The sequence below is a fragment of the Amborella trichopoda genome, chromosome 13 (assembly GCF_054954075.1).
Source record: "Amborella trichopoda isolate Santa Cruz 75 chromosome 13, AtrichopodaSantaCruz75HAP2 v2.0, whole genome shotgun sequence".
Lineage (NCBI taxonomy): Eukaryota > Viridiplantae > Streptophyta > Magnoliopsida > Amborellales > Amborellaceae > Amborella > Amborella trichopoda.
In genome coordinates, this window is record NC_142348.1 from 14,969,159 (window position 1) to 14,982,604 (window position 13,446).

The 13,446-nt window shown below is 32.4% G+C and overlaps 1 protein-coding gene across 1 annotated transcript; it reads left to right on the forward strand.

The window, feature by feature from the left end:
• The first annotated feature begins 979 nt into the window (after positions 1-979).
• On the forward strand, positions 980-1,622 carry LOC18428096 (uncharacterized). Its single transcript, XM_006837137.4, has one exon. The coding sequence runs from the start codon at positions 1,019-1,021 to the stop codon at positions 1,493-1,495; it is 477 nt and encodes a 158-aa protein (XP_006837200.1). The 5' UTR covers positions 980-1,018; the 3' UTR covers positions 1,496-1,622.
• Positions 1,623-13,446: the final 11,824 nt, after the last annotated feature.

Genomic DNA, 13,446 nt, shown 5'->3' on the forward strand with positions numbered 1-13,446 from the left:
ATAAACTTCTTTCTTTTGGGTCAAGGTTCACCCACGTTGTTTACTCCTCAGATATAGGGGAGGAAACTGGCGAGTCCGCCGTTGCCAACCCTAGCCCTATTCAAGTTAGCCGGGTGTGCCCAAATAGAATCACTTCATTACGATGATTTTAGTTATTTTCTAATTAATTAAGGCCGACTACATAAATATTAGTTCTCCATTCTACTTTATTAAAAGTTGTAGTGAGGCCATAAGTCTCCGTATTTTTTCGAATTACTTCCAACCACGTCTTTATTAGGCCTACTTCTTATCTTTTTCAGTCCTTCCATTTGAACTAACTCAAACCTCCAAACATGTGTTGTACTTGGCCGACACCACACATGGCTTGCCTACTTAAGTCTACTCTATCTCATTTTATCGTCTATTGGTATCATGTCTAAGTTCTCTCGTATAAATTTATTTCGAATTTTATCATTTCTTGTCTGGCTATTCATCTATATATTTTTTGCGACGATCACATAAAATTCCACTTGTATATCTCCACCTCGCCCACCCATCACATAAAAAATTTAAAAAAAAACTAAAAAATAGGATGAAGCCAGGGAAGACCGGGCTAATCGGGCCTGAGCCCGGACCTTGGACTATTTGCCCACAGCCTAATTTTTAAGGTAGGGCCTACCCGGGCCATTGCCACCCCTATTCAGAGATACGCCATCGAGCTGAGAAAAAGTCCCCTGCCGTCGTGGTGGCGGCGACCGTCATTCCTCGTCCTTAACGCGGAGGAGGCGAACATCCGAGAGCGAATCTTCCACCAGGTTTCACAAGTACTTGCCAAGTGTCGAAATCGCAACACTCCATTAGGGACACGTGTCAGTTAGTCAACATGCCAAGTGGCCAATACCGTCCGTCCAAAAACACGGTTCCAGAGCGGTAATCTTCTACGCTACGGTTCACTCACCTTCAGGGAACGTACCCCTCTCGCATGCCTATAAATAACTCCCATTTCAAAAAACCCAAAACATAAAATCCAGTTTCAAAAATGGAAGCCTCTTGCTCTTATGCCGCCTCATTGCCCCAAACCCTACCTCTTTACCTGAAAAATGAACTCAATTCCCGGAAAATTGGTGCAAATTGTCCAAAAATCAGGTCTCGCCGTCGAGAAAAATCAAAATTTAGGGTCTTTGCGACTCGGCAAGACGAAGAGTATCCCAAATTCAGGGGCCGTCTGGTGGATGCGAACATGATAGTGCTGAGGAAGCGGATCCATGAATTGGAGATGGCGGAACAAAATTACAGGGCGCCGGAAAGTGGGATGGAGTGGGAGAAGCAATATTATGTTTCTTATGACTCTGATATTTGCCAAGGGCTTGGGTTGTTACAGGGTTTGTTGATGAAGACAAGGCCTGGTGTTGCCATTGGTGTAGTGGCATTACTTCTCTTAAGCTTGCCTCTTGCAACACTCATGATATTGGGTCATTTGGTACAGATGGGTTGGGACATTTTCAATGGATATTAAATCCACTGAATATATGATTATTTTGATTCTTTGAAAAGTTGTTTTATTTTGGGTATGTGACTTTGGGTTGTAGGCGTTATGCATGAAATCATGAATTTATGAAAAAATGAATTCTCAACATGAAAAATAGTCTATTGTAAATTTAGTTTATCTTAAATTTATTTTAACTCTTTGTATATTAGCAGGTCAAGACCATCTTTTATGCAGCAAAATTGTGCACGAAAATCAGAAAAGTGTTTGGAGTGACTTAAACAATGTCTTATATCCTAACTCATGAATAATTAAAGTGATTATTCTAATAGTAAACATTTCCAATAAAAAAGCAGGCTTTTGCTGTTTGAGCCGATGCACCTATTGAGTTGCGGTACTCTTTCTTGCGATCCAAAATTTCCCATGTTGATATCTTAACCCCCACGACGGTGAAAATGTTAAAATAGATTTTTACTATAGAAAATAGTATATCTTGGGCTCAATTGTGAATGTACACTAAATTTTTCCAATAAATAATGAAGTGGAAATATCATTTCAGGGGTTTCAACCCGATTATTGAAAGGTTCAAATTATCACTACTAACAATTGAGGATTATTTTTCTTTCTCATTTCACTTAGACACCTTCTCAATATAAAATTAAAAGTTTTTAAATTGCCCTTGTACTGTATGGGAACAATAAAAGATATTTAAATAATTTAAACTTCCATGAGGCTCCAGGCAAAAATGTCTTTTGGTTTTCATTACAAATAAAGAACAAGCTCTAAAATACTAATAACAAGAAACAATAAGGGGTATTTTTATCTTTTGATTAATATAAAGCATTTGGGTGCCAAATAATTTGCCCTAATAAATATACCCTTAGTAGTTCTTTAGTAGTAAAACTGACCACCGTCTTCCTCATTTGTAAAGAGGAACAACTAAGGTCATTGGCCTTTGGGCATCATGGGAGGTCAAAGTACGACATGCGCCATGATGTCAAATTCCGAAATGCCCTTCGTCGTTCGTAATTCTACCCCTATTTATTTCTCATTCTCAATCATAGTTAGCAAGTTGGAGAATAATAAAATATCAGCAGACTTAAACATCCGTAATAAATCGACTTTATTTCAAAAAATCAGGAAAAAAAAGGGTAAAAAATATGGATAGCCAAAAAATAAGGTAAGTCATAGAATTGTGAATATTTCGGATTTGATTCAAACAAACATAGTGAAAAAATCACATATGTAACGATGACACAATATAGGATTATGATTTGTATAGGTATATTAAAGCCATTAAACAATAATTTTACAGCCTTATTAGTTTCATTAGAGTAAAGTTTGACAATTTTTTATTAAAACTTTCAATAAATCTAGCAACAACGCTTATTCTTTTGTCATATCCCAAAATATATAGTAGATTTATTGGGAGCATAAAGTGAAATGACAACAATACTAAACACACGAACTAATTAGAACTGTGAACCGATTATTTTTCCAAGAAAAAAAACAAAAATGCCCTCAATATACGATTATTTTTAATTAAAAGAAAACGTAAAGAACCGAACATGTAAAATAATGGTCCATCCAAAATGCTATGTTATAAACACCAATGAAATAAAAAATAAAAAATAAAAAATGAAATTAATCAAACTTCTCTGTTCATAAAAAATCAGCATAGGTTTTAGACAAATTTGAATTTCGCATTGAATTCCTAGCAACCTAAATCTTCAATATCATTGAATCTCTCTTGCACTTCTAACGATGCCACGGGTTTAAAGAAAAAAAAGTCTTTTTCATTTGGTTACTCTTCTTCTAATTCTACCATTATTTTGAGATAAACGATTGTTTTGATTACTTCTTTTGAGGAATATATGATTTGTATTTTTCGACACTTTTTCTAAGAGAACTTATTGATGAAATTTTTGATGGAATTTTTTGTTAAATCAAGATTCTTAATTTACTCTCACTATTAATCTACTTATTTTTAAACCAATTTCAATAACACCAAGTTATTGAAGAAATAAAGTTACAGGGAAAGAAGTTTTTTATAAAGATTTTTTCGAAAAAAGATAAAATGCGGATTTATATCAGCTCCATTAAAAAAAGGAAATGTTTCTATACGACCACAACAATTTATAAGTTATATGTAACCTCACTTCTTAGTTGTTCGATCAGAATAGAACGGCTACGATTGTTCATACCACAATGTCACGCCAAATATTGTTTTATTTTTCAATTTTTTCTACAAAACATTTTTGGATGAAATTTTTGGTGTCCCATTATAAAAGGTGAACCCATGACAAATAAAAAAACAAATATTTTCTATAAAAATAAATGACCAAAATACCCCTATAAATTTCGAGGTATTCTGATAATTTTTCATCACAAAAAATATTATTATTATTATTATTATGATTATTATTATTATTATTATTATTATTATTATTATTATATTATTATTATTATTATTATTATTATTATTATTATTATTATTATTATTATTATTATTATTATTATTATTATTATTATCATGTGCGCCCCTGATAGATCTATGCATGCCCCAAAGTTTGCTTCAAAATCATTTGTAGAATAAAATTGAAAACAAAAAACTACGAGCCGTCTGATCAAGAGCCAACGGATAAAAGCTAACTTGTGACATTGTGACTCAAGCCATCTCAGCCATCTTTATTAATGTTATTATTTCAAAAAATTAACCATTTTCAATAGTGAGGCGACATTTCAAAATTACCGAGTTTGCAATATTATTACTAATAGCACCCAAAATTTGACATGATATATTAGTCAAAGAAGTATTTTATGGTGAAGCAACAAAGCGTGTAATGTCTAAATTTCATTTTTATTGTTGTTATAACATTTTGTCGAGATGAATGCAAGAGATAGAGGAGAGAGAAAGGGATGATTACTATATATAAAAAGCTAGGGTTATCTCACCAGCTCATATGAACATATGAGCCTAATGACATACATTGAATCTGGATCGATCTGACGGTTACAGATGTCTGGTAGAGTTTGAATTTTAGTTTCTTTTTTTTAAAAATCCAAATCATTTGAAATTTTAGATATGTGTTCATAAAAAATAGGTGAATCTTCGAAAAATATCAAAAAATATTTTACATGAAAAATATTGACCAAAATACCCCAAAAATATTTCGGGAGGTATTTTGATCATTTTTTTTGTGAATATTTTTTTTTATATTTTTATTAGGTGAGCCTTGAAGAGAAGAACATACACCTAAAATTTTAAGTAATTTGGAAATGTAGGAAAATAAATAAAATTCAAGTACTATCTGATATCCGTGATCATCAAATATATATATATATATATATATATATATATATATATATATATATATATATATATATATATATATATATATATATATATATATATATATATATATATATATATATATATATATATATATATATATATATATATATATATATATGTGAAAAAATTGGGGTTAGCCTACTAGCTCATATGAACATATAAGCTTAACGGTCCAGATTGAATTTCAGGTGATCACGGATGTCCGGTAGTATTTGAGATTTATTTTATTTTATTTTTCTAAAAATCTAAAGCACTTGAAATTTTACGTGTGTGTTCATCAAAAATAGGTGAATATTCTAAAAATATCCAAAAATATTTTTAAAAACATTTTTATTAGCTGCACCTTGATAAGAAGAAAACAATCCTAAAATTTCAAGTCATTTGGATATGTAGAAAATAAAATAAAATTCAAAAACTACTGGACATCCGTGTTCTTCAGATCGTCTCAGATTCAATCTAGGATGTTGGACTCATATTGTCATATGAGCTAGTGGGCTAATCCCATCTTTTCTCATATATATACCCAATTAGATCTCTATATATTCTTTATGGCTTACTACTAAATTCCTTGGATCATGAAATGGTCCTCCGCAATCTCAGATGATTATACTAAAGATTGGGAATATATCCTAAAATTGGGAAAAAAAATATATATTAAATGGTGGGACATGTACGATAATAAAGCCGTTGACCCTGAAAAATATTAAGTTAAGAAAAATCTTTATTCCACCACCTGAATCCAAAGATAGCAACATTGTCAATTACATCAGCAAGATGAAGCAACAAAATCCAATGGCAACAAAAGAAGAACTGAAAAAGAAACTATTACAGATATTTGATGAAGAGGAGGCAATGTCAACCTCTACCCAGAATGACGAAGATTATGCTGATGAAAATGAAGACAACGGGCTCATACAACCAAGTATCGACTTTTCCTAAAAAGCCTGAATTATAGCCGTCAATACACTGTCAATACTGAATAATTCCACATCACAAAATAAAGATGTTGTCTGCTGTAGGCTTAGTAGTCTCAGGTAAAAACATTAGTCTTTGCCAAACCAGAATAAGATTTTTGGGTCACAATATCTTCCAAGGTAGTATTATTCCAATAGATAGAGCAATAGAATTTGCTGATAAATTTCCAAATATCATATTAGACAAAACCGAACTACAAAGGTTTTTGAGCTGTCTAAATTATATTTTTTATTTTTATGAAAATGTGGCCATTGATGCTAAACCCTTATTTGACAGATTGAAAAGGAATCCACTATGGGAGTTAGAAACATAAAAATGAAAGTTAAAGAAATTACCTTGTCTTACACTTTCCAACTCCAACGCCTTTAAAATTAACGAATGTGATGCCTCAAAAATAGGGTTAGGAGGAATTTTGAAACAACAAATATCCGATAAAGAGCAATTAGTCCGCTTCACATCAAATGCTTGGACAAAAACACAGCAAAACTATTCAACGGCTAAAAAAGAGATTTTAGCGATTGTCCACTGTGCTACAAAGTTCCAAAGTGATCTTCTAAGTCAAAAATTTCTTATAAAAACTTATTGCAAAGCTGCTAAAGATATTCTGATTAAAGATGTTAAAAATCTTGTCTCTAAACAAATTTTTGCCATATGGCAAGCAATCTTATCTTCTTTTGATTTTGATATTGAGCATATTAAAGGGCATACTAACTTCCTTCTTGATTTTTTAACCCGTGAATTTTTGCAAGAGGGACAAGGGAAATAGAGATAGACAAATGATTTTAAATACAAATACTAATATTAATAAAGGAAAAGAGAAAATGGAGATAGTCTCATCTCTTTCAGAGAACCCTCTAATAGTCTCTCTTATGACCCCAAATAAACTTATTAAAAGACAAGCCCAATCCCAGGTTTCTTCTCCTACTTCAATAACAACTCCAGAAATAGAGAAATCAAGGTTCATAAAAACCACCTTTTTATCTGATGTTATTATAGAAAATGACCATCTCGATATGGATCCAGTAAATATAGCCCATTTATATCTAAAATATAATTTAAACCCTTCTAATAATAATAAAACCAGATAATGGTATGAGGCTATCGTATTGGAAAAAGGATCAATATCATTAGTTCATTTTTACCATAAGAATACTAATACAAAAGGATATTCCAAGTTCCAAATAAGAAAAATAATTTCTTACACAGAAAGGGGCATGGATCCCATAAGAAGCAGAAAGTTGCTGGCACCAGAATTCAATAATAAATATTACAATAATGCCGAATATATTGATGCCTGGCACAAAGTCTTTACTTATCAAAACAATAATAATTCTCATACTTGGTTTTTACAAATAAAAATGCCTGTGGTTAGAGAAATTCCTAATTGGTTTAGGAATTGGTTCCAGGTTTGGGGATCTGGAACAGAAATACTCCCATCAAAGATACAGACTTCGCAAACCAAATTTGCTGAATATAATAATAATAACACCCAAATAGATCTCCATATGTTCTTTATGGCTTACTACCAAATTCCTTGGATCATGAAATGGTCCTACGCAATCTCAGATGATTATACCACATATTGGGAATACATCCCAAAATTGGGAAAATAAATATATATTAAATGGTGGGACGTGTATGATAATAAAGCCATTGACCCTGAAAATATTAAGTTAAGAAAAATCTTTATTCCACCACCTGAATCCAAGATAGCAACATTGCTAGTTACATCATCAAGATGAAGCAACAAAATCCAACGGCAACAAAAGAAGAACTGAAAAAGAAACTATTACAGATATTTGATGAAGAGGAGGCAATGTCAACCTCTACCCAGAATGACGAAGATTATGCTGATGAAAAACAAGACTGCGGGGTCATACAACCAAGTATCGACTTTTCCTAAAAAGCCCGAATTATAGCTCGTCAATACACTGTCAATACTGAATAATTCCACATCACAAAATAAAGATGTTGTCTGTCTGCCTGCAAAGATGCAACCTGTCTGCCACCTATCTGCAAAGATGCTACTTGTCTGCCACCTATCTACAAAGATGGTGTATGTCTGCCACGTGTCTGCAAAGATGCTGCCTGTTTGCCAACTGTCCACGAAGATTCTACATGCCTGCCACTTGTCGGCCATAGTACTATTCCTGGATTCTCCACCGACAACACTATTCACCCCTTTTACTGTTCATAGATGCTGCTGACGTTTACTGTATACCTTTTAGTCAATTCAAAATATTTTGTCAAATCAGAGATATTGTTCATACTTTCGACGTGGTGCCTAATTATGAAGCCAGTTTAATAAAATTTGAGGTCCAAGGTCTATAAGAATGGGGGAAGTCTCAGAAGCAAGGCATCGAAAGAAGGAGTCGAAGCTTTCTCTATTCTCTCCTCTGCTCTTCTCTTCCTGCTTTCATTCAAATCTTTCTCTTCACAGATCTACCCTCTTCAATATTTTCTACACTCTTTCTCTCTTACTCTCTCTCTTCTATTCTCTTCTGCCTTCTCTATTCTCTACAACCTAATAGAATCTTCTCTCCTATACTCTTAAGAGGTACACTCTTTCATCTTTACACCCTCCTATCACTGAACTAACTTCTGAGCTCTGAAACTCTGCTCCTTTTTTAATTCTAAAAACTCTATAATACTCATTACTTGGCATAGAAATGACAATCTTTTCACTCTCAATTCTCTGCCAATAAACTGATAAAATCTCAGTCCTCTGATATAGCTTTCTACATGCCTCTGATGATATCATCCTTTATTCTCTGAAATCCTTTCTTCCCTATTTATTTTCTGTAATTCTACTGTATATCGGGTGGTGTGTCAAAAGCCGCTCCGAGTTTGAGTGATTGTAAGTTTATGTGTGAATGTAACCTAAGTGATCTGCCAAGTTACTGCCCTGAGGAGTGGAAGCTCTTCACAAGCTACTATATTTGTAATAGATGTCTCTCCTGTTTTACTAATTATCTGTCTCTCTGCTACTATGCTTTATATATTTAAAGAATTATTCTAAAGCTTATTATTGGTTCATATTACTGTTTTTGATAAAATACTCTTTGGCAATATATTTTAGCAAAAATTATAGATCTTGGGCTTATTAGTATCAGAGCCAAGTTATTAATACAGTGGTAAACTGTTGATGATCGTACTATTCTAAGGCCAATAGCTTAATAAAATTTTATCATTAGAGGTAAGTTCAAGAGTTGAGACCAAAGTTGTCGTAACCCTATTGCCTACTAAGGTCAGGAGAGCCGCACCGGCTCAGTGGTATAAATCAATTGACTCGTGTACTCATCCGTTATCTCAATGGAAAATTTTATCAGAACATTGTCCAATAGATCAATATCATCATCAAATAACACACTAAGAATAAAAAATAAGGAAGAAATAATTATTGATAATGTTGAAAAACAGATACAGAATTGGAACATCCCAAGAGTTCCTATTACAGACATATATAAAAGAGGTACATTTGAATTTAGAACAAGTTATGCAATAAAAACTATAGAGCAAAGCATATCAGTTAATAATGAACAGGAAAATTTCCAGTTACTATCAGAAAAAATGATCTAGAATCATAAGTCTAAAGAGTATAAATATTTACACATAGGGTTCATTCAGATAGCAATCAAACCCTTAACTAGATTAGGATTAAATAACTCTATATTACTATGTCTTAGAGATAGTCGTCACAATAAATTCTCTGACTCTTTACTAGGAGTTGTAGAATCTAGTCTTTGTAATGGCCCTGTATATTTCAATTGTTTCCCTAATTTCTCTGTCTCTTTAACTGATTTCAGTTTAATAGAAGTTCTTACTTTAAACTTAAAAACACAATGGTTTGATATGAACCCTAGCTCCCAGAATATTGCGTTAATATACCGAATATGTTATACGGTGATGAATACATTGAGTCTGAATGTTCTTCAATTGGATACGAAAGGACAAACGGTATTCTTCCAAACAAATGTAGAAAAATCCAATACGGTCTTACCTAAGTCTGTAAATTGGTCCCAGATTATACTACCGGATAACTGGTCTATACAAAATGAGAACCAACAATATAGGACTCCAGTTAATCGGAAACCAGATCAAATTATAGAATATCCAGATGGTAATATTGAAATCCAGTTCAATTCTAACAGAAGAACCAGACTTAACTTTTTTGAAGGGACAATAAAACCCCCTAGTAGGATACCTACTCCTTCTAGACATTCTACTTCGTCTATAGCAGACAGACCCATAATAGAAGGATTGACTCAAACAAATAATAATATCCATATACCAGTGTACAAGACATATGAACCTAGTACATCTATTAATGAACCAACCCCATCAGATCTGGATTTTAATATCTTAACTCTTCAGAAAGAAGAAAAGTTAAACATAGAATTAATAAAAAATGATTATCTTTCTAAAAAAATAAGGAAATCTGTGATTGGTATTTAGCAGAATTTCCAAAAGAAATGCTAGATGCCCTTCATAAAAGATTTAATAAATTTATAAAAAGAATAAACGAAATATTGGATTTTTTGAATGGCTTAGATTTACGCTACAAGAAAAGGAAATTCCAATACCTGATTTTAAAATCAATACTTTAGAAAAACAATATCAAATCTTCCATACTATTGAAGGAGAAGAGTTATATAGCATACATCCTCCAGAAAGAAGCCTTCAATTAAAAGGAACGTTGAAGGATTAACCTGAAACAAAAGCCTCCCCATACAAAATTGTGCTCAAAGAGAATGAGCATCATACTCATAAAATAGATGTACCACATATAATTGAACAAAATAATTATACTAATTTATGTCTCAAATCCATTGGAAAACAAACTACTAGAATTGAAAATATAGTAAATAAATCTCAAGATAAAAAAGAAGATGATTCTGAAAAGGCTATATTATTTAAACCCCCTCCCGAAATTAATAAAGGAAGATTTAGCTTAGAAGGGATAAAAAAGAAAGAGGAAAATAAAAAACTAATTGATGAATTAGTTAAAAAATTATCCACGCTAATATAAAAGGAAAATGAGTTGTGGTTGAATCAGAAGCGATGGTCTTGCAAGAAACTTCAACCAATGACAAGGTACAAAATATGAAAGAAGTCCAAGCTTTCTCTACTCTCTCCTCTGCTCTTCTCTTCCTGCTTTCATTCAAATCTTTCTCTTCTCAGATCTACCCTCTTCAATCTTTTCTACACTCTCTCTCTTACTCTCTCTCTTCTATTCTCTTCAGCCTTCTCTATTCTCTGCAACCTATTAGAATCTTCCCTCCTATAATCTTAGGAGGTACACTCTTTTATCTTTACACCCTCCTATCACTGAACTAACTTCTGAGCTCTGAAACTCTGCTCTTTTTTTAATTCTAAAACCTCTATAATACTCATTACCTGGCATAGAAATGACAATCTTTTCACTTTCGATCCTTTGCCAATAAACCGATAAAATCTCAATCCTCTGATAGAGCTTTCTACATGCCTCTGATGATATCATCCTTTATTCTTTGAAATCCTTTCTTCCCTATTTATTTTCTGTAATTCTACAGTATATCGGATGGTGTGTCAAAAGCCACTCTGAGTTTGATTGATTGTAAGTTTATGTGTGATTGTAACCTAAGTGATCTGCCAAGTTACTGCCCTGAGGAGTGGAAGCTCTTCACAAGCTACTGTATTTGTAATATGTAAGTGTTTCTTTGTAAATTTCTAAAGTATATTAGTTTTAATGAAAATAAAGGTTATATTTTGTGTAAAAGTTAGGACTATAACCTATATCATATGGTTTGTAATAGATGTCTCTCCTGTTTTACTAATTATCTGTCTCTCTGTTGTTATGCTTTATATATTTAAAGAATTATTCTAAAGCTTATTATTGGTTCATATTACTGTTTCTGATAAATACACTTTGGCAATATATTTTAGCAAAAATTATAGATCTTGGGCTTATTGGTATCCTACTAGGTTTTTAAAATCCTACCTAATTTTAAAATCAATACTTTAGAAAAACAATATCAAATCTTCCATACTATTGAAGGAGAAGAGTTATATAGCATACATCCTCCAGAAAGAAGCCTTCAATTAAGAGGAACATTGAAGGATAAATCTGAAACAAAAGCCTCCCCATACAAAATTGTGCTCAAAGAGAATGAGCATCATACTCATAAAATAGATGTAATACCACATATAATTGAACAAAATAATTATACTAATTTATGTCTCCAATCCATTGGAAAACAAACTACTAGAATTGAAAATATAGTAAATAAATCTCAAGATAAAAAAAAAGATGATTCTAAAGAGGCTGTATTGTTTAAACCCCCTCTAGAAATTAATAATGGAAGGTTTAGCTTAGAAGGGATAAAAAAGAAGGAGGAAAATAAAGAACTAATTGATGAATTAGTTAAAAAATTATCCAAGCTATATATAAAAGGAAAAGGATTTGTGGTTGAATCAAAAGCGATGGTCTTGCAAGAAACTTCAACCAATGACGAGATACAAACTATGGAAAAAGCCTTTAAACAAGAAAACTTAGAAATTAAAAGAATAGACTATGGTGAAAAATGGAGACCAACTTCTCATACAAGAATGTATACCATACTAGGCCTACCCCAATAGATATACAATTTGAAGAAGATTAATATCTAGCACTGTAGCCTACTCGGGAAGGACGATTGTAAATTGGAATATAGAAGGTATGTCTGACCATCAAATATTAGATACAATGAAGCATATGACTATGTATGCTACAGCCTGTAAAATAGCCGAAAATCATAACTAAGAAGTACCCAAAGCAATTGTATGCGGTTTTGCCAGTTGGCTAAGAGGTTGGTGGGATTTTCATATGGAAGAAACCTCTAAAAGAGAAATATTAACTGCCACAAGATAGTGGACGGTAAAAAATGAATTTGGCCGGGATATACCAAATAGTTAAAGTGATGCAGTAAATACCCTTATTTATACAATAACCCTTCATTTTGTGGGAAGTACCGCTCTTCTAGACGCTAGGTCTGAAGATCTTCGCTCTAATCTTAGATGTCCAACTTTATCACATTATAAATAGTATAAGGATGTGTTCTTTTCCAAACTACTTTCTCGAGAAGAAAGTAGGGCTAATCATTGAAAAGAAAAGTTCATAGCAGGATTGCCATATTTATTCTCCGAAAAGGTTAAAAATAGACTCAAGAATAAGCATGGCGAAATAATATCATATTCCCTGTATACACTAGGGGAACTGTCTGCAGAAATATGCTTTGTGCATTGATTTAAAATTAAAACGGCAATTAGATAAACAGAGGATGGCAGGCAAAAAGGAACTATGAGACTTCTGCGAACAGTTCTGTTATAATACGTTACCTATATCCAATAAACCTGAGAAAAGAAGATATAAAAATAAAAAATACAAGTCTAGCCAAAAAAGAAGTAATCAAGAAAAATTTACTAAGAAGTTTGCCCCAAAACATAATTTTAAAAAATCAAAAGGCAAAAGGAAAATACCAGTATATTATAATTACGAAAAAGTAGGACACTGCAAAAATAAATGTAAAATAAAAAAGAAAATCAATGCATTACAAGTAGAAGAAGAAATTAAAAATCAGTTATACCAAATATTACAAATAGAAGAAGAGAGTGATAATAACTCATCAGGCTC

Coding starts and splice junctions, on each gene's coding strand:
- LOC18428096 (XM_006837137.4), top strand. CDS start 1,019: ATGGAAGCCTCTTGCTCTTATGCCGCCTCATTGCCCCAAACCCTACCT.